This window comes from Leucoraja erinacea, chromosome 16 (assembly GCF_028641065.1).
Source record: "Leucoraja erinacea ecotype New England chromosome 16, Leri_hhj_1, whole genome shotgun sequence".
NCBI classification, from domain to species: Eukaryota; Metazoa; Chordata; class Chondrichthyes; order Rajiformes; family Rajidae; genus Leucoraja; species Leucoraja erinaceus.
In genome coordinates this window covers 542,146-567,795 of record NC_073392.1, presented here as the reverse complement: position 1 = coordinate 567,795, position 25,650 = coordinate 542,146, and the positions used below count along the sequence as shown (strand labels likewise).

At 42.4% G+C, this 25,650-nt stretch overlaps 1 protein-coding gene across 1 annotated transcript; it reads left to right on the top strand.

The window, feature by feature from the left end:
* On the top strand, positions 1-22,692 carry LOC129704435 (transketolase-like). The gene is made up of 14 exons (XM_055647500.1): positions 1-182; positions 4,085-4,202; positions 4,703-4,816; positions 5,045-5,142; positions 8,670-8,861; positions 10,393-10,520; positions 11,399-11,592; positions 13,797-13,961; positions 14,814-14,970; positions 15,197-15,327; positions 17,173-17,256; positions 18,793-18,889; positions 19,971-20,093; positions 21,355-22,692. Exons 1-14 carry the CDS (start codon positions 67-69, stop codon positions 21,531-21,533), a joined length of 1,896 nt encoding a protein of 631 aa, XP_055503475.1. The 5' UTR covers positions 1-66; the 3' UTR covers positions 21,534-22,692.
* The last annotated feature ends 2,958 nt before the right edge of the window (positions 22,693-25,650 follow it).

Here is a 25,650-nt window from a genome sequence, read left to right as displayed (position 1 = left end):
GGCGGGACGGGGCGGGAGCGCGCACAGACCGGTTGCCCGCGGAGCGAGTGGACGGACGGACGGTAAATGGCGGACATGGCGTGTTACCACAGACCCGACGCTTGCACGCTGCAGGCCCTGAAGGACATGGCGAACACGCTGCGGATACACTCCATCACCGCCACCACCGAGGCCGGTTCCGGGTACGTGCGGGTCCGGGGACAAGCCGGGGGCCCCCGTGAGGAGGAGCGGGCGGGCGGGCGGGCGGGGGGACTCGGCTGTCAGACGCGGGACCGGCGGGGGTCGGTGACCAGGGTGAGCCCAGCCCGGCCTGGCCCGGCCGGACACTGTGTCCGCTCCCGTTGACAACCAACGCCGGCCATGCGGCGAATCCCGCGATGCGTTAACGCGAGCGGCAAACGGTGTTGATGGTCCGGGCGGAGCTCAGTCAATGGGAGACGATGGGAACACGAGTGTGATCCCACATTCACATTAAAGGAAACAAAGTGCCAGAGTAACTGAGCGCTGAGATACTCCAGCATTTTGTTTCTGGAAACCAGCACCTGTGGTTCCTTGTGTCTGACTACATGATCTAAGGTGTAATTCCCGGCGAGTTCACATGTACTTGTCCAACTTCTTCGTACATTCTTTAACCATCTTCAAGAAATACACCCTGAAAACCAACTTTTCCTGTTATTGATCAGCCTACATTGGGCAAAGGATCTCCATTTTGAAGGAATGTTTTGCAATCAATTGTTTGAGAAATCGAGCAGTCAAACAACATCTGCCCTTGTGGCTCAGTGAATAATTAAGTAATCTCTGAGTTCTGCAGATAAGGTTGGTCAGATCCTTAAATCCTTGTGGCTGATTAGCTTTGACAGGACCACTTATTGCCAATGGTTGTTCAGGGGATTGTAACTAAGAAGTACTCCTGTTTTTAAGATTAATTGTTAAGACTTCGTGAGGACTCAGATTTGATTGAGTTTGTGGCAAATTGGCTTGGTGGTAGAAAGCTGAGGGTAGTGGCGGAGGGGCCTCTGCCTGGAGGTCTGTGACCACCAACAGTTGCAGACTGGTGCTCTGTATCCACCACGACTTTGTCACCAGACACAAAGCCATCTTCACATTCACCAACGATACCACCATTGTTGGATGAATAATGGGTAACAACGAGATCAGGAGTGAGATTGATAATCCAGTTGAATTGCACCAGACAACAAAAGCTGCTCTCAACTTTACGAAGACCATGGAGCTGATTGTTGTCAAACAGAGGGACTGTGCATCAGTCAGTGGGACGGCATCGATGGGAGACACCAGTTTCAAATTCCCATGAGTACATTTCTCGTGATTTGTCCTTGGCCCAGCATATTGGTACAATTACATAGAAAGCTCATGTCTGCTTCCCTGGACGTCTGATGAGATTTGGCGTATTAGAAACATAGAAATTAGGTGCAGGAGTAGGCCATTCGGCCCTTCGAGCCTGCACCGCCATTCAATATGATCATGGCTGATCATCCAACTCAGTATCCCGTACCTGCCTTCTCTCCATACCCCCCTGATCCCCTTAGCCACAAGGGCCACATCTAACTCCCTCTTAACTATAGCCAATGAACTGGCCTCAACTACCCTCTGTGGCAGAGAGTTCCAGAGATTCACCACTCTCTGTGTGAAAAAAGTTCTTCTCATCTTGGTTTTAAAGGATTTCCCCCTTATCCTTAAGCTGTGACCCCTTGTCCTGGAGTCTATTGTCTAATACGCTTTCAAACTTATACAGATGCACGGTGGAGACCATACTGACTAGTTGCATCACAGTCAGGTTAAGGTAATCAATACATTCAAGAACAAAGGCAGCAAGGAGTGGTGGTTATAAAATGCGGGCCTGCTTCACATGATTTCTTGCATAAATGTAAATTTATTTTGGTTGTGAGGGTAGGAATGAAGCCCTTGTGTGTTTGGATAAGTATTTGGTCGGGCTGTGGAAGTTGATTTGCAGCTCAAAGGCCAAGTTACAGTAAATTAAAAATGTTTGAAATACAACTATGCATAAATGGAGTATCAGTGAAAGTGGCAATTTTCCTATTGGCCATGGGATTTTGAGTTGACAAATATTCACCAGTTTTAAACTGATTTTGAAAAGAAACGTGTTTTCAAATTTCTATTTTTGTTGCTTATTTATTGGTCTCCCTTTACCGTTCATAAATGCCCCATTTCTGCGTGAACTCTAGTTCCATGAGTGCCGACAGACCAGGATCACTGTGAGTCAACCAACTGATTGAGGCATCATTTATGTGAACTCTTGCCCAGCCTTTCTAGCAATGATTCTGAGATAGTGACAAGAAGCAGGAATCCTGGGTGTATTTCTATATAAGTTACAGTTCAATTTCACTTTTCACTTCAATTTTATAGTCCTAGTTGAAATCAATTGCACAGAGCTATTGCCTGAGCTATTTTCATATTCTTGTACTTTTACATTTATATAATTTGAGTCATTGGAGGAAATATGGTTTCATTTCTGTTTGCTGCATCCTTCAATGAAAAGTGTCTGAAACTTGATTCAAAGTGTGATGTATACAGCGCCAGGAAGATGATGGAATAAAATGTATTAAGAATAAAAGAAGCATATATTGTAATTATCTAATTTCCAAAAGGAACAGGTATTCCTGAATGGTATAAATTCTTCAAAATGTTCCAGTATTGTTTTGCTCCCTCTTGTTTATGTTCATCTCTTCTCCAGGCAAATAATCTGCAAATCCAAGCTACCTTTAGCCTCTCTTAGCTGGGAGCTCCGTCTTGTGATTATTCAATCTCTCAGGCTTCCAACCTCTCTCAGATATTCACCAAGCTCCCTGCATTGTTCCCCTTACAGGATGTTAGATTTCTAGCTTTTCCCCAAGTCTGTGAAGCTGAACCATTAACTCCACATTTCATGCCTGCCCTGTGGAGCATTGATAGCATTTTTATTTAAATAACAATGCCTCTTTTGAATCCATGTCTACCAGAATTTTTCTCCATAAACCAAAAAGAAGATTGCATGGGAAATGGGATTAGTTTTCTGCATTAATATCTCACGTGGTGTTTTGCTTTATTCTTAATGCCTGTGTATTGTTGCAGGTTTAGGTCACTTTACCAAGACACAGGATTTGATGGCAACTGGTTAAGTATTGGCATGAAAGGTTTGCTCAAGATTGGAGCATGTGAAGTATTAATATTTAACACGTGACGTGCCGTATGTAATCCAGTTCCATGTGGTGGAACTGAGCCAGTGAGTTGTGCTCTAACCTGCATGGAGAATATTTACTAAAAGCAATGGAAATGTGCAACGCTCTTCCAAATCTATTAATCTGGTGAAACAATGTACAAGTTTCTCTTACCATAAGCAAAGAATTGTTCTTGTTATTTAACTTTTTTTTCATTAGTTGAAATCAATATGGATTGCCAACATTTCCTTTTAACATACCAGCAAGTAAAAATCAGATAAATATTTAGCTTCTGATGGGCAGTATATTTTTAATGATTTGCATTCAATCTGGAGACTGAGGCAATGTCCAATCAGTGACTGGTGCTTTCTGTGCCAGATATTAATTCAACATTGCATTGTCTATCGACAGTTTCTCTTTTGATTTGTAGTATTAAGACATTTTTCCCTATTGCAGGGAAAGCGACTTTAAATGAACATTTTGTGTGAAATAACCTATTCTTTGGTGTGGCAACTCCTAAAATAAGGAATTTAATGGGGTATGAAAGATATATGATCAAACATGCTTTGAAACAAAAGTCTGCTATTTAGAAAGGGGTTTGCTTTCATTTCATAATTATTTAACAAAACAAAGATTAGCTAATTTTTAATCTATATACTGTCGCTAAAATCACACATGTACAACAGTTTTATTAATTTAGTTTTCAAATATTACTTCATTTCAATAATGCAATTCGTAAAGAAGGACACACTTTGGTTGAAATGACTGCAGCATTGTATGGGGAAACAAATTGAGATTATCAGAGCTAAGGTCATTGCCTATTCTGAAAGGAAATGTGGCATGTTGAACAGGCTATCAGTACCAGACCCTGAACGGTGTGTAGAGTTACCTTGCTGTTTGATTTACAGACATCCTACATCATGCTGCAGTGCCGCAGAGATCATGTCTGTCCTGTTCTTCCACAACATGAAATTAAAAGTACAAGAACCCCGGAATCCCAACAATGATCGCTTTGTACTCTCAAAGGTAAAAATTGATGCTGTAAGCGTGATGTTCCCGATATTCCTTCATGTAATGTCTTCCTGGACTCTCTTTGGATCCATTGTACTTATCTTTTAGGACCAGCCTACCACGTAGAACATTGTCAAAGCCTCATCAAAGTCTCTATGGCCTTCATGGACCTTTATTGTTACTTCTTCAAATTATTGGGACAGGATTTGCATTCTCAAGCTATGCTGACTATACCTAAGTGGTCACTGCCTTTCCAAATGTACTTAATCCTTAGGCTTTTCACAAAGACTCCAAAGTCACCAGGCTCTACTTAGCCGGTCGCCAAAATTAGTCGTGGTGGCCAGGCCCTTTATGTTTGGAGCTGAGACTGATATAGACTACAAGTGAGGCAAGCCTTCATGAAATTTGTGCTGCTTCGTTTTGTATGCTTCTGATAATCAGTGCTGTTGCTTTAATGTAAATACGTTTAACTTTGTAATGGGATTATTCTTAATTTTGAAGCGTTTTAATTTCAGGGCCACGCAGCTCCGATACTGTATGCGGTCTGGGCAGAGCTTGGGTTCCTGTGTGTGGGTCAGTTAACGACATTAAGGAAAATGGATTCCCTTCTTGAAGGGCACCCTGTTCCAGTGAGTATCAACTAAATGACATCTTCGCATACTTTGGAATATTTCAGCTGCCTAGGCTCTGCACCAGCTGTCTTTGTTAAGGCCTGATCATACCAATTGTGGCTCCTTTACAGAAATATATTGTACAAGTAAAAGTAAAAGATGCTGAAAACCGCTCGCTGCCTCTTTGAGTCCTTGCTTTACTTGTAAATGTTCCCAAGTCGTACTTTGTGCCTTGTGTCTTTTCAGAAACTGGAGTTTGTTGATGTTGCTACTGGATCTTTAGGACAAGGTCTTGGGGCTGCGGCGGGAATGGCTTACACTGGGAAGCATTTTGATAAAGCCAGGTGATCATTATTATATCAAGCTCTTTACATCATATTCAAAAATTGTAGTTTTCAAATCATCAGCCCTGCATTGATTTTTATTCTTTATCAGAATCTGTTGCACACATCTGATCTTTTAGTTTTCAAAATGAGCGAAAGGATGGCATTCAGTCTCTTATTCAGCTACGCTACCAGGTCATGGCTGATCCGTTCATCAACTTTGAACTGGAAAATTATCGGCACTAGGCTTGACATTTTCATTTAATCCAGAACATGAGACTTTTTGCAAATAGAGTTCAAAATGTCCACTCGGCTTTAAGGGGGAATATTTTTTTCTGATTTTACACCTAAGTAGCCATGCTCCAATGTTAAATTCATCATGAAAATGTTTCAGTTCTAACATTGTCAGAAGTCTTTCTTTTTAAATCCCATGTTCAAACAGGAACCTTATAATATCGACAATATTCATGCAACCTGCTCATAATTAAATCTTTAAACCGCGCTTTCATCATGTATTTTATATATGTACCACACCCCTCAAGATTAATGCAACCATTGAAGATTGATACCTCAAACAGCTTGCAGATTGATATCTGATACGGCAAAGGGCTCCAACTAAAGCATTCTGCAATTTAACCATTTTATAGTCACAACCAAAATTATACTACACTTTCTGATTACTTTGTGTCTTTTCATTTGCTTTGTTGATCCAACATTTTTAGTTACTCTACTATGAAAATATTTTTTTAATTTATTGTTCTCAGAACCAAAGTGATCTAACCTTTTCTCCCACTTGAATTCTTGTTTTGTCATATAGATTGACCCCTTACATCCGAAAATACTGAAAACTCTGCAGCATAAAAGATTGTACAGATCTGCCCTCTGCCTACTCCCCTTCCTCCTCCCTCTTATTTCTGGCTATGTATTTGAATCTTTTGGTGTTTAAACTCTGAAGTACAGGTGCACAACCTTTTATCCGAAAGCCTTGGGACCAGACACTTGTCGGATTTCGGACATTTTTGGATTTCAGAATGGAAGATTTTTAGCGTAGATTAGGTAGGTAGCGCGGGCGGCTTGAAAAGTCTGGAGCAGCTGCCTCCTCCCCGGAGACCGGGAGAATCATTGCATAAATGTTAGTCAGTTAGTTTGGAGGGATTTTATGTGGTGGTGGTGGAGTAGGGGTGAAGGGGGAAACTTTAATTCTTAGTCCCCTACCTGGTCGGCGACTCCCAACCTCGCGGAGCTGGGGGCTCCGTCCGGCCGCGGGCGGCGCCAGTTGGAGCTCCGACCCCGGCAACTCTACCCCTGGCTGCGCGGCTCCAAATCCAGCGACGCTCCGCGATGTTGTGTGTCGGCGGCCACAGCGCTCCGGAGCTTGCCGCACGGCGACCCGGTAAGGCATTGCCCGCTCCCCGCTGGTGTCCCAGCGCTGCGACGCCGCCGACTCCCGACATTCGCGGAGCTGGGGCGTCCGGCCGCGGGCGGCGCTGGATTTGTAGCGCCTCGCAGCCAGGGGTAGAGTTGCCGGGGTCGGAGCTACAAGCGGCGCCGCCCGCGGCCCCACCGGCCACAGCGCTGCGGAGCTTACTGCACGGCGACCCGGTAAGGCATTGACCGCTCCCCGCCTCTCCGACCAGGTAGGGGACTAAGAATTAAAGTTTACCCCTTCACCCCCCCCCCTTCACATAAAAGCCCTCCAAACTAACTGACTAACATTTAAGCAATGATTTACAGATGTTTAAGCGTCTCCCGGTCTCCAGGGAGGAGGCAGCCGCTACAGTAGTACAGACCTGGGTTGACCGTGGGTCGTTTTGGGTCAAGTTTGGCGCCAAACGCGATCTTTGGTGCGCAGACGACATCTGGAAAAAATGGCCGGTTTTCGGAGCTTTTCGGTTTCTGGAACTCCGGATAAAAGGTTGTGCACCTGTACCTGTATTTTTACTGCTTCTTGCTAAAATATTCTTTAAAACTGACCACTTTGACCAAGCTCTGACCTAATATCTATTTTGTATTTTTTTTGTTCCAAATATGGCTTGGGACAACAACATCTTAAAGTTCCAAAGTAAATGCGACTTGGTCTTATCCGGTTCCCATCTACGCAAACTGTCTATGGGAACACTGTCATCTGCAAGTTCTATTTAAGCATTTTTTTGCTAATAATCTCTGGTGTAGATGTTGAGCAGAATTCCAAATAAATAGTGTCCACAGCCATTTCTCTAGATCAAAACTTAGATTATTCAGACATAACCTAAATTCACAAATGTTCTCTTTGTCAGTTTGTGTTATTAAATCAGATTGATAACTCCTGAACAATCTGTTTTAATGCTGGAAATTGTCCAGTCATGTGTGATAGGTGGGAACTGAAAGCAGCGACTGGCTCTGTAAACAGTGGAGTGTGGAGACATGCCAAGTCTAATCCATTCCTTAAAAAACTGCTTGGTCACAATGATTCTGTTATTCTCATGTGTAATGAAGATATGCTGTGCACTGATCGAGAACAAAAAATGGTGGAAGCATTCAGCAGGACAGATCTGCACCGAGCCGAGAATCAGTTCACATGTGTCAGGATCCTTTGTCAGCACTGAGCAAAAAGGATTAAAATTACCTTTTTTTAATCTCTTTCATAGTTCTAATGAAGGATCTCTAGCATGAAACATTAACTCTTCTCTTGCCTGAAACATTAACCCTTCTCTTGCCTACATGTTTCCTACATTTTCTTTTTTATTTCAGGCATCCAGCATTTGCTCCTCTTTACTCTTCTTATACTTTCCCTTTTCCACTAGATTATCTCTTCTTAAAATGTATCAATTCAGGATAGGTACCCATCTTTTAAAAAGTTCACTTAAGTGTGAGGCAGCATTTCTGATCATAAATCAGTTTTTTATACAGGTGTTTACATGCAGACCTTTCACTTATCTAACGCCACCATTGATTCTGTACAAGCATTCTCAAAATGTGTATTAATAATTAGGATCTGTCATTTGTTTCAGAGTTTTGTGACACTTGATTAAGTATCAAACTTGAATATTTTAATGAAACTTTGAAACTCAATTTTAAATATTGTATTTTGGCTACAATACTGGACATCTGGGTAACAATGTGAGAAATTGTATAAAGGGACTGCATCAATCCTGATTGGTCTTGACATTAGGGCTCAAGTCAAGTCAAGTTTATTTGTCACATACACATACGAGATGTGCAGTGAAATGAAAGTGGCAATGCTCGCGGCTGTGTCTCTCTCTGGTGTTAACCTGCCCTGGTTAAATGAAATCAATAAGATTTGAGGGTAATCCTTCACTGGCAGGGATCCTACCCAACTCAAACAAAGGAAACTTTTAATCTGGGAGAAATCTCACCAATTTCACAATATTGATGTAGAGAAAATGTTTTGGAGCAAGTTAATCTTGAAGAATATTTTTAGTGAGGGTCTAGAAAGCTGTTTTTGAATTCTGATTATTTACTAACCGGTATTTTTCAAATGCTAAGGTCAAAGATGAGTAATGTAGGTGCTTTGTACTTTACGGGCGTTTCTTGTCCTGTGCTTACAGTTACCGTGTATACTGTTTACTGGGAGATGGAGAATCATCGGAAGGCTCGGTCTGGGAGGCTATGGCGTTTGCTTCTCACTACAAGCTTGACAACTTGATGGCGATTTTAGACGTGAACCGCTTGGGTCAAAGTGACCCTGCTCCTCTGCAACATAAAATTGAAGTCTATCGCAAACGTTGTGAAGCTTTTGGGTAAGTTTTTAATTTTGACCTTCAGATGTGGTACTAAAAAGTGTTGGCTGATGGATTAGCAGGCAGATGTAACTATCTTTTGTCTTTTAAATATTGATACTTCAATAGGATGGCCAATAAATACATCCCTTAAACTCAAGAACAAAATCTTGAGCTTAGCTCTTCATTAGACTGGGGGTGCTACTGTACTGTTGAAAGTGCATTTTTGTTCAAGTCCCTTCCCTGTGTCCATAAACATGAAAGATTAAACAACACCATGTGACAAAAAGCATGGGAGCATTGTCAATGTTTATATATAAGATGGATGCACCGCTGGCTGGTAAAATAGTTGCTATTTAAAATGGTAAACAAAATAGTTGCTATTTAAAATGGCAAACCAAAGGGCACATGAAAAGCTGGTCCAAGAAGTGAATTTACTGGAGAAAGAATTGAGGATATGATGCTGATGAAAGAGAGATCTATGTAGGAAATGTATAACGTACACCAGGAACACTGCATGGGAGCTGTTGAGGTTGGCAAAGATGAGGATTCCAGCAGCAGATGGATGAACTAATATAGAAGAAGAGCCGGCCGTGTTATGGAGAAGGCATTTGCCAGGATACAAGATGAGAGGTACACAAAAATGCTGGAGAAACTCAGCGGGTGCAGCAACATCTATGGAGCGAAGGAGATAGGCAACGTTTCGGGCCGAAACGTTGCTTATCTTCGTTCCATAGAAGCTGCTGCACCCGCTGAGTTTCTCCAGCATTTTAGTGTACCTTCGATTTTCCAGCATCTGCAGTTCCTTCTTAAATACGAGATGAGAGGCTACACTTGGGAATCAGTGTTGGAGTAACACCACGGTATCACAAGTGAAAGCATGGGGTTTGTACGGAGGCTGAAGGTGACATCTTCCTATTTGTACTCCTTATAATTAATCTGTTACATGTTAGGCCTGAATTTGCAGATTATTGCGAGGAATTGGGATGGTATTCCGACATTCAATTAATTCCCACTGTGGAATTGCCTCCTGGTGACATTAATAGGGATCATAGGACAATCGTTGTGGCTGTGTTGTACTGTTCTGCTCTAGGTGATAAATGGAAAGGGATGTGGCTTTAATGCTTTTCATTATTTATATATGTTTATGCAATAAGTAATCAAAAAATATTTCATAACAATGTTAAACAAACATTACTACTTTAATAATTTTAAATGTTTGTGTCAGTTATTTGAAAAATCATGAACTGCTTTTCTAGCCGGCAATGATGGGGATTGGGTTTCTCAGGTCCTGAATGCCTGGGCCACATATGATCTCTGCAGAATAGGGAGGGTATAGGGGACTGTGGACTGTGAGACTAGTGTCTCACCGGTACCGAGTCACTGAGTTTCAGCCCAATGCTCTAGTCTGGCAAATAACTGCCTCACCTTGTCAGTTGTACAAATATTGTGAATGCTTTTGAAATGTTGTCTCGGATTAGCTGTTTGAATTGGTATTTGTGTTGGTTATTACGGTATCATGGTGAATTGTGATCCTTTCTGTTCTGTTCAGCTGGCATACTGAAGTTGTGGATGGACACAGTGTTGAAGAACTCTGCAAAGCTTTTTGGCAAGCCGGCATGATCAACGGCAAACCAACCATGATTATTGCTAAGACCTTTAAAGGAAAAGGCATCGAAGGTACGTACCTTAAATACTTCATTTCTGTGATTCTACTTTACCTTTGTCTTGGAAATGTTAGTGATCTATATTTGACACAGATCAAAACTATTATGCTACTGGGTAAAGATAGCACTAACAGTAACACTCCAAGTACTCCTCACGCTGCCTCAGCAAGGCCACCAGCACAATCGAGGACCGATCTCACACTGGTCACTCTGTCTTTTCCCCTCTCCCATCAGGCAAAAGGTACAGAAGTGTGAAAATGCACACCTTCAGATTCAGAGACAGTTTCTTCCCAGTTGTTATTTGGCAACTGAACCAACTAGAGAGTGGTCATGACTTGCCAACTACTGCATTGGAGAGCTTCTCACTATGTTTACAGGAGTTTATCTTGCACTAAATGTTAATCCCTTTATCCTGTATTTGTAGGTTTTTCTCCTAGCTCTTTCAATGAATTTGTCAATCCAGTAAATAATATGTCCATTTTGTGTAAATTCTAAATTATTCTGAAATGACCACAAATTGCATGACTATCATGACAAGATAATTACAACACAATAAATGTTTCCTTGTTTCAAGTTGGACCCTGCTTTCAAAGGTAAGAAGCACAAAATAAATATCATTCAGAATAAGAAATCTTCAGCCAGCTTAGTTAAGCTAACTAAGCTTTCCTTACTAGTCACGTTATTGTTAAAATTCACCTGTCGTTGATTGACAGAATGTGTCTATTTAATATGTTCACTCTGTATTCATGATTGCACCGTGTAAATCTTGTGTCCACTGGGAGCTTTGGGGGAGGGGGGGGGGGGGGGTGATTCTGCCTACTGTATCTTAGCAGAGATTGAACTCTGTGTATGTATGTTGTGTGTCACCTTCAAAGTTTAAAATATTTTCAGGTATTGAGGATAAAGAAAATTGGCATGGTAAAGCCATTCCAAAGGATGAAGTGGAAGCAGTTATTAATTCAATCCAAGCTTTAATCACGAATGAGAAGAAGCTTGCCCCAGGCCAGCCAACGGAGGATGCCCCACCTGTCTGCCTCCAAAATATTAAACTATCTGCACCACCTGCATACAAACACCTGGAGAAGGTAAACAATCACACTCATCAGTATTACTCTCCTTGGGCAGAATCGTTGAGTAACATGGTCTGGGAGTTTGAAGATGCAGTCAGGTTTTCAGGCTCTTTTCTGAATACAGAAGTGGATGGGAGGGGAAGATGATTCTTGGTGAAGGTGGCAGAAACTTTGAAAGATAGTCTGTTGAACGAGGAGGCTGGTTTGAACTGTCTACTGAAAAAGAGAAGTGTGTGCTGCAAGCGCTGTGCAGTATTCAGGTATATTCAGCATCAGTTTGTGCAGTCCTGTTCAATTTCATCATTTGTGAATATGACCCTTATTTGCTTAGACTTTTGTGTTGCTTGAATACAGTGCAGTTAACATGCTATCTTGTTATATCTGATGTTTGATTAATTCTCCTAATGTTATAGTGTCATACAGCATGGAAAGAGGCTCTTTGACCCAACATGTCCCGTCTACACCAGTCCCAACTGCCTACTTTTGCCTCGTATCCTTCCAAACCTGTTCTTTCCATATACCTATGCAAATGTTTTTTTAAACATTGTGATAATATCTCCCTCAACTAACCTGTTCTGGCAGCTCTTCCACATACCTACCACCCTTCGTGTAAAAAAACAAAGTTGCCCTTCAGGTCCTATTAAATCTTTTCCCCCTCACCTTCTGGTTCTTGATACCCCAAACATAGAAACATAGAAATTAGGTGCAGGAGTAGGCCATTCGGCCCTTCGAGCCTGCACTGCCATTTAATATGATCATGGCTGATCATCCAACTCAGTATCCCGTACCTGCCTTCTCTCCATACCCTCTGATCCCCTTGGCCACAAGGGCCACATCTAACTCCCTCTTAAATATAGCCAATGAACTGGCCTCAACTACCCTCTGTGGCAGAGAGTTCCAGAGATTCACCACTCTCTGTGTGAAAAAAGTTCTCCTCATCTCGGTTTTAAAGGATTTCCCCCTTATCCTTAAGCTGTGACCCCTTGTCCTGGACTTCCCCAACATCGGGAACAATCTTCCTGCATCTAGCCTGTCCAACCCCTTAAGAATTTTGTAAGTTTCTATAAGATCCCCTCTCAATCTCCTAAATTCTAGAGAGTATAAACCAAGTCTATCCAGTCTTTCTTCATAAGACAGTCCTGACATCCCAGGAATCAGTCTGGTGAACCTTCTCTGCACTCCCTCTATGGCAATAATGTCCTTCCTCAGATTTGGAGACCAAAACTGCACGCAATACTCCAGGTGTGGTCTCACCAAGACCCTATACAACTGCAGTAGAACCTCCCTGCTCCTATACTCAAATCCTCTTGCTATGAAAGCCAACATGCCATTCGCTTTCTTTACTGCCTGCTGCACCTGCATGCCTACCTTCAATGACTGGTGTACCATGACACCCAGGTCTCGCTGCATCTCCCCCTTTCCCAATCGGCCACCATTTAGATAATAATAACCTGGGGAAAAGACTCATCGGTTCACCTTATCGATTACTCTCATAATCTGATACACATGTTCACAGTAATCGGAGCAGAGGTAGGCCAATCGGCCCATCTGGTCTTCCATTCAATCATGGCTGATCTATCTTTCCATCTCAACCCCATTCTCCCTATAACCCATGCCACCATTACTTATCAATAATCTATCTATATGACTTTAAAATATCCACTGACTTGATTCACTGCCCTCTGACTAAAGAAATTCCTCCTCATCTCCTTCTTAAAGGAACGTCCTTTAATTCTGAGGCTGTGCCCACTGTCCTAGACTCTCCCACTGGTGGAAACATCCTCTCCACATCTACTCTATCCAAGCCTTTTACTTTTCGGTAAGTTTCAATGCGGTCCCCTCTCATTCTTCTAAACTCCAGCGTGTACAGGCCCTGTGCCGACAAATGCTCATCATATGTTAATCCAATTATCCCCTGGATGAAATTGTTCTACAAGATGCGCTGGAATGAAGCCTCCTGATAATTGTTGATTTGAGCACGAGGGTTAGAAAGACAGATAACCTCTACAGGACAAATGCAACTGCTTTAATGACCGCAAACTAGCCACCGGCAAGCACAAGTATGTTCTTCAATCTCAGCTCAAATGAACGACAAATATCTGTCAGGCACTGTCTTATTAATTATTGCAAGAGCAATGAACTATAAACTTGATTTATTCATTATAACATCATGTGTTAATTATGTTTATTGAGTATTTGCTTGTCTCTTGTTTTTGCAGGTGGCCACCAGGAAGGCATATGGGACTGCACTGGCAAAGCTGGGTCATGACAATAAAAATGTCATCGCTCTGGATTGTGACGTCAAGAACTCCACTTTCTCCGATGTGTTCAAGAAAGCACATCCCAAGCGTTTTATTGAATGTTTCATTGCAGAACAGAACATGGTAACTTGGAGTACTTACATTTGCCATTCGGCCCATCAAGTCTACTCCGCCATTCAGCCATGGCTGATCTATCTCTCCCTCCTAACCCCATTCTCCTGCCTTTTCCCCATAACCTCTGACACCTGTACAAAGCATGAAAGAAAAGCAGAAATTAGAATACTGGGCGGCACTGTGGTGCAACGGTAGAGTTGCTGCCTTACAGCGCCGGAGATCCATGTTCAATCCCGAATACGGGTGTGTCTGTACGGAGTTTGTACGTTCTCCCCGTGACCACGTGGGTTTTTCCTGAGCACTTCGGTTTCCTCCCACGCTCCAAAGACGTACAGGTTTGTAGGTTAATTGGCTTGGTGTAATTTTTTTTTAATTGTCCCCAGTGTGTGAAAGGTAGTGTTAATGTGCGGGGATCGCTGGTCGGCGCGGACAAGGTGGGCCGAAGGCCCTGTTTCCACGCTGTATCTCTAAATCTAAAACAAAACTAAATAAATAGTGTGTGATGATGAGATTAAGACTGATGAGTTGCTGAGGTAGTTTCATCATTGTTACTGCAGAAGCCAAGCCTGCATTCCTGGACTGACCCGCTCGCTGCTACTTTGTTATTGCAGGAGCATTCACACTGGTAGCAGCATGTAATTATTATCATTGGTTGTAATAAGAATGTTCTTACAAGATTAAAACACATCGTTTATGATCTTTGATTAAACTAATTCAGAAATACCACTTTTTTGGGTTGGGTACATTTTCTTGCCTGGTTTATCGCAATCTGTAGAGGATAAAGATAATGAAAACGAAGGACATTTGTACAGCAGGCATTTGGCTGATGAGTTAATGTTGTCCCTGTATATTTCTTTACAGGTGAGTGTTGCCGTCGGCTGTTGTACACGGGACCGGACTGTTGCGTTTGCCAGCACTTTCTCAACTTTTTTCTGCCGAGCATTTGATCAGCTTCGTATGGCAGCCATTTCTGAGAGTAATATTAATCTTGTTGGATCCCACTGTGGTATCTCAATTGGTGAGTTTAATCTAAATATTTCTAAACTAATTCCTAATTCACGTGGAACATTCCTTTGCCGTTCGCTGCGGTCTTCCTCCAGTCCTGGGTATGGGTTTGCAGAAGTCCATCAACGCCTGTGTAAGTGGCCGTACTTTCCCTGTGAGTACATGGAACCTTGATGTGGACTCCAAACCTTTCCTCAGAAGTCAGCGGGGTTGTTTCTAATGCTGCTAATTGTTTTCAGGTGAGGATGGGCCTTCACAGATGGGCCTGGAGGATCTGGCTCTGTTCCGCGCCATTCCCACCTCAACAATCTTCTATCCAAGCGACGCTGTCTCCACTGAACGTGCAGTGGAACTAGCTGCTAACACCAAGGTAGAGGTTGCAAACTTTACTTTAAAGCCTTTCAGGCTGCACGGCTCCAAACCATTTTTAAACCAGTTTGAATGTTTTTACGGCCCCTTCTCCCCACAGCCCTCACTCATTGTGCACATACCCCTGTCCTGATCTCTGAAGAGGTGATGACAATGCAGCACCACTGTGTCACTTTGAATTACTGCAGAGGTTGGCAATACTGAAAGTGAATTTTGGCTCATTTATCTCCTCTAATCACTCCACTTTCCACTGTGTTTTCCCATGGAGGAGATGCAACCTCTTCACCTTCGTCATCCAGGGCCACAATTGGCCCTTTCAAGTGAAGCAGCAATCACTTACTTTTCTTCCAATCGCTTCTCACACTGAACCACTTCACCTCCACCCTTCTTTCTCCAGATCAAAGGTGTAGCTTTGGGGACGCATACTCCCAACTTGTGCGCTGTGCAACAGTCCAAGTTTCAGTCCTGCTTGGGCTTATCTGGCCAATTGATGACTGCATTGGTGCTACTTCCTGCACACGTGCAGTACCTGCAGTTTGTTACATTTGCTTCACTATTACCTCCGCATGTTCCATCTCCTGGCTCTTCTGTCGCCTTTCTGAATCACTGTGCCCCTGTCCCTGGGTGGCTTACTGACACACATTCATTAAATGTCCTTGGACTACCATAACAGTTTCAACTATCCTTCCTCCACCCTGCCTTCTGAACAAATTCCCTTCTCCCAGGTTAGCACAGTGGTAACATGTCTAGTGCTGCTGCCTTTGATGTCATTCAACCATTTCAAGGAACACTCTTTCTCTGTTTGTGCCAGAACTGCAGAAGCTTATCCATCTGCTTCAGTAGCTGCATTTTCCTATCTCTACTAACACAGCTGATCTGCTGACCAGTTGCTGATGCTACAGCGGTTACATGCTAATCTATTACATTGCTTCCCATGCTAATTTATTAACCACATGGTTTCATCAGCAGCTAATCACTAAGGCAGTATACTCCCCATCCAATCAAAGACAATCCCTTTGTCCCATCCATTCCTCCCTCACCCTCTGTTAACGTAAAACTAACTTTCGTCAGTTCCGAGGAAGCGTCTTCAACCTGAAATGTTAACTTTAATACTTTTTCTGCAGATGCTGGCTGACAGACTGAGTATTCCCAGCATCTTCTGCTTTTGTAACCTTAATGTTTCCTCAATGGCAAGGCTTTGTGTAAATCCATTCCACTGCTTATTGGCTAAAGATGTTGACTCAGTTTCTCTCTCTGCAGATGCAGTCCAGATGTTGAGTACTTCTCACATTTTCTGTTTTTATTTCAAATCTCCAAGATCAACACTTAATTTTCCACAACCATTGTGTTTGAGAGGGAATAGCAACTGAGTTCTTGTTCTGATCTCAGTAATCCACTGTTGCTAAATATGATGTGTTGCCACTTCACAAATTTGCAGCAGAATTAACTGAAAGGAATTTGCAGTTACAGTATAAATTAATTTGTAGTTACAATTTGGTTTATCTTGGACGTGCGCAGTTGTGACAGGTTTATTTTGGACCAAAACACTATTGTTTACAAGTAAGGTGCTTGATCTGGTTTATTGGAAAATAAGAGCGGAGCCTAGGTGCAAGTTGTCCCAGAATGCTTCATGGGCAAGTAACTACCTTGAAGTGTCATTATGATTTTGCATCAATCTATGCTGAAGTGTCTGCTAAGATTGTCCTCGGTCTAGGGTGGAGCTGAACGTAACCTTGCATCAGATGCAGCAGTTCACTTGTTTTTCTCTCTTCTTGTACGATACTGGGATTTTGAAAAGTTTAATAAAGTTTCACTTCTGAACTGAAATCTCGGTTTCACCCCGTAGGGTATCTGCTTCATTCGAACCAGTCGACCAGAGACGACAATAATTTACAAAAACACTGAAGTTTTTGAGGTTGGAAAAGCTAAGGTAAACAGTCTAGCATAAATTGTTCATGAAAATGTATGTATTAGCTTCTCATTTACCCTAATGTTTAAATGAACACATCACTCCAGCTGTTGTAAGCAAGCAGACTTTATTACAAGTGTTTAAGAAAGAACTGCAGTTGCTGGAAAAATCGAAGTTAGACATAAATGCTGGAGAAACTCAGTGGGTGAGGCAGCATCTAAGGAGCGAAGGAATGGGTGACATTTCGGGTCGAGACCCTAAACTTTATTAGAAGTATTATTTTTCAACAAGATTTAAATTTTTTTGGAAGTTTATCTTATTTGATTGTCAGCATGAAAATATATGGCCTTTAGTGATCCATTGTATGTTGCATTTTGTTTCCTGTCTGTCACAGTCTGGTGTTGCACTGTGCAAATCAAGTTTTCCTTGGTACCATTAATTTGAAGAATTCAAGGGCTTAAGTTAAATGTGTAGGAAAGAATTGCAGATGCAGGTTTAAATCGAAGGTAGACACAAAATGCTGGAGTAACTCAGCGGGTCAGGCAGCATCTCTGGAGAGATGAAATGGGTGACGTTTTGGGTCGAGACCCTTCTTCAGGCTCTGTCCCACTGAGTTACTCCAGCATTTTATGCCTACGTTGGGCTTAAGTTAAATGTTGTACTTGTACTGATGATCACATATCATGTTTTCATAATATACGCTCATCTGCTGTAATTTAAATAGTTAAGAATAGGTGCCAAAGCTCCAATCCAAAGCAAATTGGGCCTGCACTTGTAGCGCAGAATCATCGACAGTACCAGGTGAAAACGGAAATCAGTATGAGCTCATTAGTGGTGGGGAAAGACAGATGGCATGCAAGTGAAGCTAGTGGTTCAATTAATGGTTCAATGGTCCTTTATTGTCACGTGTACCGAGGTACTGTGACATTTGATTTTCCATACACTCATACAAAAAAAGCAACAAGATACATAGCTGCATAAAGATTAAACATAGACTTAAGGCATGTGGGAATCCCCAGGGCACACCGTATAAGCAGAGACAATAGACAATAGGTGCAGGAGTAGGCCATTCGGCCCTTCGAGCCAGCACCGCCATTCAATGTGATCATGGCTGATCATCCCCACGGGTGTCGGAGGTTATGGGGAGAAGGTAGCAGAATGGGGTAGAGGGGAAAGATAGATCAGCCATGATTGAATGGCGGAGTATTGATGGGCCGAATGGCCTAATTCTGTTCCTACAATGTATGAATTTATGAAATGTAATAGGTTAAGCACAATTACTCCATAGCTTCAAAAACTATTTGGAAAGTCAAGAAAGAAATTATCTCAGCTAATTAATGAAAACATTCAGAAATACTTTGGTCACTGCAGGATAGCGGGATTCAAGGTGTATGTTCTGAAAATAGTTGCACAATTTAACCTAGAGGCTAATCTGATCTCCCTTGTTTACACTGGAGACTGCAAATGGTGGTTTTAATACAGTATTATTCTCTAAGATAAAATGAGTAATTAAAATCCAGTTGTGACAGTTGACACAGAAGGTTGTTAATTGCGCAGGTTCTGCGGAAGACCAATAAGGATGTACTGACAGTTATTGCTGCGGGCGTGACAATGCGCGAGGCATTGGCTGCAGCTGCGGAACTGGCCGAAGAGGGTAACTATAAACTGTTGCACATGCACCGATCCAGCCACTCCTGCTACACATGCACCTCTCCTTCTCTGCAGCAGATTCTTTCTTCAATATACCTTTTCTGTCCAAATAATTGCATAGTCCTGACACATTTTATAAAACACAATACATCTTATATTGTGGCTCTCCTTGGGCTAATCAATTAACATGATTGTGTTGGAATATTATAGAACTGCAAAACCTCTAACCATTCCCTTTCGTATGAGGTTCAAGTTTCACCCAGCATCTGCAGAAAATCTGCAAACTTGTTCAAAACAAGTTTTGTGATCCTATCTGAAGTTAATGCCACTGAAGCAAGGACCGGATCTCTGAGTGAATGCACATCAGCAAGTTTCTACATCACAGCATTGACTAGCAATTTAAACTTTTGAATGTGGTTACACTGGAAATGATCCCATTTATTTTTTCCATTTGTTAATTACAGCAAAGATGTGGACCCATGTATGAACATAAACTATTCTCTGTTGGCTCTCTCACTGAAACAGGAAACATGTATTGCCAATCAATAAATGTAGATGCTAGTAGTGTGAAGCGGAGACACATGACATTGTGGGCTGATGATCTTCATCACAACATGTGTTATTTGGTTGAAATGAAAGGCATTATTTGTGAACAGATATAAATATAAATGTAAATATATGATAGTTATGTCACTGTGAAAGTTTGTACTTTATGCAAACAGCTACTAACATTGATAAGAAATGGCCAAAGTCAGGATGGTTCTTGAGTTGAGTGACTAATGATGTGATATCATGCTGATCCAAGACCGTTCAGGATATGGCAAAGTAGGTGAGGTAGAGGAAGGCCAGTGCTGAGGAACGGAGGGTGGTTTGGAAGGAAAGATACAAAGTTGGCAGGGTAACATTTACAGACAAGGACATCAAAGAATCGGAGGACCAGTGGAACTGGGATAGGCTGAGTCACCGAGTCACATTCTTCGCACTTGCATTGAAATTATTGTTTTTAATCTTTATTTGAAACTATTCAGATATTTGCATTATGTGTAATATAATTAATTTGCCTTAAAATGCATCTGATGTTCCAGGTATATACATTCGAGTGATTGATCCATTTACTATCAAGCCCATTGATGATCAAACAATCATTTCTTGTACTAAATGCACCAAACTGAAGAGGGTTATCACTGTGGAAGACCACTATTACGAAGGTAAGATTTTAAAATCCATTTGAACAGAAAGGTATGTGTGGATAAAACTCTGGCTTTAGCTATTTGTATAATTTATGGAATGGGTCAAATCATGTTGATAGTTAGCTTGAGAGTGGTGAGTTGAGTTAGACTTTATTCTCTCTAATCATTGATATAGTTGCAACCTAATGTTACAGAACAGAATCCAGCTTCTTGTTAGCAGGAGTTGCTGCTGAGGTTGGTGGAGTTGCTTCTGCCTAAGTCTATCATAGAAACATAGAAATTAGGTGCAGGAGTAGGCCATTCGGCCCTTTGAGCCTGCACCGCCATTCAATATGATCATGGCTGATCATCCAACTCTGTATCCTGTACCTGCCTTCTCTCCATACCCCCTGATCCCTTTAGCCACAAGGGCCACATCTAACTCCCTCTTAAATATAGCCAATGAACCGTGGCCTCAACTACCTTCTGTGGCAGAGAATTCCACAGATTCACCACTTTCTGTGTAAAAAATGATTTTCTCATCTCGGTCCTAAAAGACTTCCCTCTTATCCTTAAACTGTGACCCCTAGTTCCTGACTTCCCCAACATCGGGAATAATCTTCCTGCATCTAGCCTGTCCAACTCCTTAATGCTACATCTTACAAATGCGATGGCCTTCTGTATGAACCATGAGGAGAAGTGAGCACTCCTAGCTGGTAACTTCTAGCTGGTGACATTCTTTAAATATATTACTTCATCCCAATTTCAAATATCTGTTCTTAATGAACGAAAATTTTATTTTATTTCCAATTTCAACTATGTTTCTAGTCTGACCATTTTTTGTTTTTAGTTTAGAGATACAGGAACCGGGACCTTCGGCCCACCGCGCCGACCAGTGATCACCCCGTACACTGACACTATCCTACACACACTAGGGACAATTTACAATTTTACCAAGCCAATTAACCTATAAACTTGTTCACCTTTGAAGTGTGGGAGCTCCTGGAAAAAACCCAGACAGATCACAGGGAGAATGTACAAACTCAGTACAGACAGCACCCGTAGTCAGGATGAAACTTGGGTCTCTGGCGCTGTGAGGCAACAATTCTACCACTGCGTCACCGTGCTGCAGCTGAAGGATTTACAATGAGCCCAATTTCTGGTTGTTCGCATGCCCCAATCCTTCTGTGTTTTTACTATCATTGTACAATTGGTCTTTGTTTGAATATGTTTGATTAAATTTAACAATACATCCATTCTTCGGATGGTCAGCATCACAAGGTGTTCTCTTTGATTGCAGGTGGTCTTGGTGAAGCAGTGACAGCTGCACTTGCTCTGGATCCTGTGATAAAGGTGCACCGCATGGCAGTGTCTGGCGTGGCATTCAGCGCTACGTCAGCCGAGCTCATGGAGAAGTTTGAGATTGATGCAAAAGCAATAGTGAAAACTGTGAAAGAGCTCAGTGAAGACCTGTACTAGTCCCCAGGTCGTGGGCTAGCGGTTGATCGCTTTCTGTCATTTGTTTGTAATAGCAAGCTGCTTCATGTGTTTCGTGGATTTGCGTAATTAGTAAACTTGAAAATGAACTAAGGAAGTTAACTTGGGAAATATTGAAGTAATCTCTTTAGTGACTAGTGTTGGCTGTGACGGTTTACGGCCATTGGGAGCATGTTCTGTTCTGGTGCTATTAATGTTCACAAACATATCAATGTAATGGTTCTGTTTTGGTGCTGCACTAATATTCGCAAAACACGTCAACTCAGGTGTGTGGTTGTCTCTGGTCCCTGATTTAGTTTAAAGCAGCACTTGTAGAAAGCCATCCCATGCCTATTTGTCCTGGAGGTCCCTGTGGCCAGAATATGTTCAGCTCTCAGCAACAATCACATTTACCCCAAGCTGCTGTTTCAGACTAAACCAACCAAGCACAACCACAGCATACTGTTTCACTGTGTACAGTTTCAGCTGTCCATTCTCACGTCTCACTTCTTACTTCCCCCTCTATAAACGTGCCCACCGATGTAGTTTTCTCCATCATTCTTGGCATTTCAGACCCTCTCATCCCGTGCTTTCCTGCACCTGCCTCACCTTATCAAATCCAACTTATAACTAATAAAAATACCTTTATTTTTTTTAAATGGTGCAAGATAAATAACATTACAAGTCTGAAACGTTCCTGCCTCCGACCCTCTCTCCCCATTGACAATAGTTTTTATAATGACATTTTTCTACAATACAAGGTTTATTAGGAATGCAACTGTTGCGTTAGAGTAGTACCACCTTGTACATCTATCACCTCTCACCACAATGTTCAAATAGCGACCACACAAAGTTGCTGGCAAATTTCCAGAGTCCGGTAAACTACTTCAGTAGTAAATAAGAACCAAAGTAACATTGAAAATTAGGCTGCTGTTAGTGACATGCCAGTCAGGTTCACATAAAGCTGCGTATGTTTTTTGCTGGGATCGTTTTTTTTAATGTTGGAAAGATTTTAATTAAAAACAAAGTTATTTTGAATGTTACTTAAATACATTTTTGACTATACAATAATTTTCAATGTAAGTGCATAGTTTAGAAATGCAGGTTTTCTTGGGGGAATACTATAGTACAGCAAGATAATAAAATTTGCACAAACATGAAATGTTCTGGAGTTTTCTTGTGGCTGTCCATCAATGAATTTAGCTTCCACTTGTTGCTGTAAATGGAGCCGTTCCATCAGCTGAAGGATACTGTGGACAGCTGGGTCGATGGAAGCTGGCTGCAGTACAATGACTACATGATCTAGAAGATATGCACAATTAGAATAAAGTTCCACCAGTGTCATCAGTTCATTTTGTTTTTTTGCCACAACTCTTGGCCAAAATAGTTATTAGATATGTTTAAGATACTTTCATACAGTAGTATAGTGGGCTGAGCATTTCCCATAACTTCAAAGGAGTAAGATGGGCACAAAAAGCTGGAGTAACTCAGCGGGTCAGACACCATCTGGAGAAATGGAATTAATGACGTTTTGGGTTGACACCCTCTTTAAGCAGTGAAGTTAGTGTTTAGTTTTGTACCTTAACGGTGTAGTCTCTAATCTGGGCAAGTGTCTCAACCTTCCTCTTGGATGAAGTATCTCCCAACAGAAAAGAATCTTGTGAAGAACTGGACCTGTTACAATCTATTCTTGTTCTTTCTTCCCAAATCAGCCCCATTCCATGAGTCAGGTGATTACACTGGGATTAGTGCTGCTCACATTGATGTGCTGTTCCCTAGGATGGGCATCAGTGGGGGAATGGGTTCTCTCATCTGACGCGGGGACCCTTTATTTTACAATTCCACTGATTTTTGGAGACTTTAAGAATAAGAATCATGGCCACATTTTACATCCCAGATCACTAATGGGCGAGATGCTGGAAGATGTGGGTTAAATTAATCCAGTTGCACACGGATCTATTTCCTGCAGACGTCTCCTGAGCAGCGCTTCCTATATACTGTGACCTGAACTCCCACAGCAGACGTGTCAAGGCACGGTAAAAGTACCACCAACTCTGTCTCTACAGAATCCATCACAGTTTAGTTTATTGTCACGTGTACCGAGGTACAGTGAAAAGCTTTTGTTGTGTGCTATCCATTCAGCAGAAAGACAACTCGTGAAATTAGGTCAGTGTTCTCTCCCAGCCCAACACTGATGCCTGACTTGCGCTGAATCAGTTCTGTGGGGAAGCCACATCTTTGGCATTCCTGATACCATTCTCCCAAACCCTTATGAACTCGTATAAAAGATTTAGGGATGTTCTCAAAGCTCCCTTGAGAAAATGTAATGTCCTCGCTGACTGTTGGGAATCCCTGGCCTCTGTCTGGTTAAAGTGAAGTTGGAATGCTATTAAAAGCCTTGATTGTGCCCAGAAGCTTTGCCGAAGTGCACCACTCCACAAATAACAAGGAAAAGCTGGAGGGCAGATTTGTGCAACAGTCCATGAGTGCACAAGAAATTATCAATACGAGGAACTGCACATAAAAAAGACACAAAGTGCTGGAATCATTCAACAGATCAGGCAGCATCTCCGGAGAACACGAATAGTGACCCTTCTACAGACATTTCACGAAATGGTCAGGAAACACAAGAAACTGGCTTGTCCAACACGCGTCTCCCTAAACTGATCCTGTACTCTCAACTGAAGGAAGGTCAGCGAGCCCCTGGCGGGCCAAAGAAACACTTCAAAAACAACATCAAGAACAGTCTGAAGAAATTCCACATCACATCGAGCAACTGGGAGCACATTGCACTGGACAGGTGCTCCTGGAGGAAATCCGTGCAGGAAGGAGTTGCACGTCATGAAACGGAACTACGCCGTGTCGCAGAGACAAAGCGACAGCACGGTAAGGAGAGAGAGAAGGGGGCTCGATGACTACCAACCACCGCCAGTCTCCACTGCCCATGTTGCATCAAGGTGTGTGGATCGTGGATCGCCCTCACAGACATCTGCATATCAAGTAGACGACCCTACGGAGAGGAGAGGACAGTCATACTCGTTTCGAGTGACCGCCAATGATCATGTTGCTTTTTTGTGCGACTGAGGCAAATAGAATTTCACTGTACCTCAGCACGTGTGACAATAAATAACCATTGAACCATTATTTATTCAAATGCAAAGTGTCAGTGTGCAGTGTTGAGCAGCTCATGGGAATATGATGTTGCAATCACATTGGTCTGGTTGAGGAAAGGACAGGCGTTCCAGGATGGAATTTTCAGGCATGATGTGAAAGAGGGAATGGCATTGAAATATGGATTAAGGAATCTATTATCATGGTATGAGAGGATATCCTTGAGGTTTTTCAAACAAGGCCATGTGTGTAGAATTTAAAAAGAAAATAGGGGCAATTATCAATCCATCGTTTCTCAATGAATGAACAGTTATTGAGGGTCAATTAGTGACAGAACAGCTCACTGGTTTATAAATAGAAACCTAGAAAATAGGTGCAGGAGGAGGCCATTCGGCTCTTTGAGCCAGCACCGTCATTCATTGTGATCATGGTTGATTGTCCCCAATCAATAACCCGTGCCTGCCTTCTCCCCATATCCCTTGATTCCACTAGTTGTTGGAGCTCTATCTAACCCTCTCCCTCAGCCCTCGGGCTCCTCCTTTTTCCTTTCCTCTACACCCCCCCCCCCCCCCCCCCCCCCCCCCCCCCCCCCCCCCCCCCCACCCCCCCCCCCCCACCCCCCATCAGTCTGAAGAAGTGTTTCGACCCGAAACGTTGCCTATTTCCTTCGCTCCATAGATGCTGCTGCACCCGCTGAGTTTCTCCAGCACTTTTGTCTACCTTCCATCTTGCATTGAATGTAAATTGGGGGGCTGTCCCAAGCCTCAAAATGTGGAAATGAATCGAGGATAATGTCTTCATTCAAGATTAGTGACTCTGGAATCTTCTACTGAGAAGGCCCTGGATCTCCATCGTTGACTGGTTTCAGGATATTAAAGGAATCCGGAAATACGGAAAGGGCTGAGAAACTGTTGGGGGAGTTGATCAGATCTAATCCTGTGTTTGGCAGACGAGGCTTGTGGGGTATAAATTGTACACATTTTGCAGCTGAAATCTAATATTATTTCAT

Bases quoted from the DNA above. Each gene is read 5' to 3' on its own strand.
- LOC129704435 (XM_055647500.1), top strand. From the start codon at position 67: ATGGCGGACATGGCGTGTTACCACAGACCCGACGCTTGCACGCTGCAG. The intron at 4,203-4,702 runs GTAAAAATTGAT...TTTTAATTTCAG, and splicing joins ATCGCTTTGTACTCTCAAAG to GGCCACGCAGCTCCGATACT. The intron at 5,143-8,669 runs GTGATCATTATT...CTGTGCTTACAG, and splicing joins AAGCATTTTGATAAAGCCAG to TTACCGTGTATACTGTTTAC.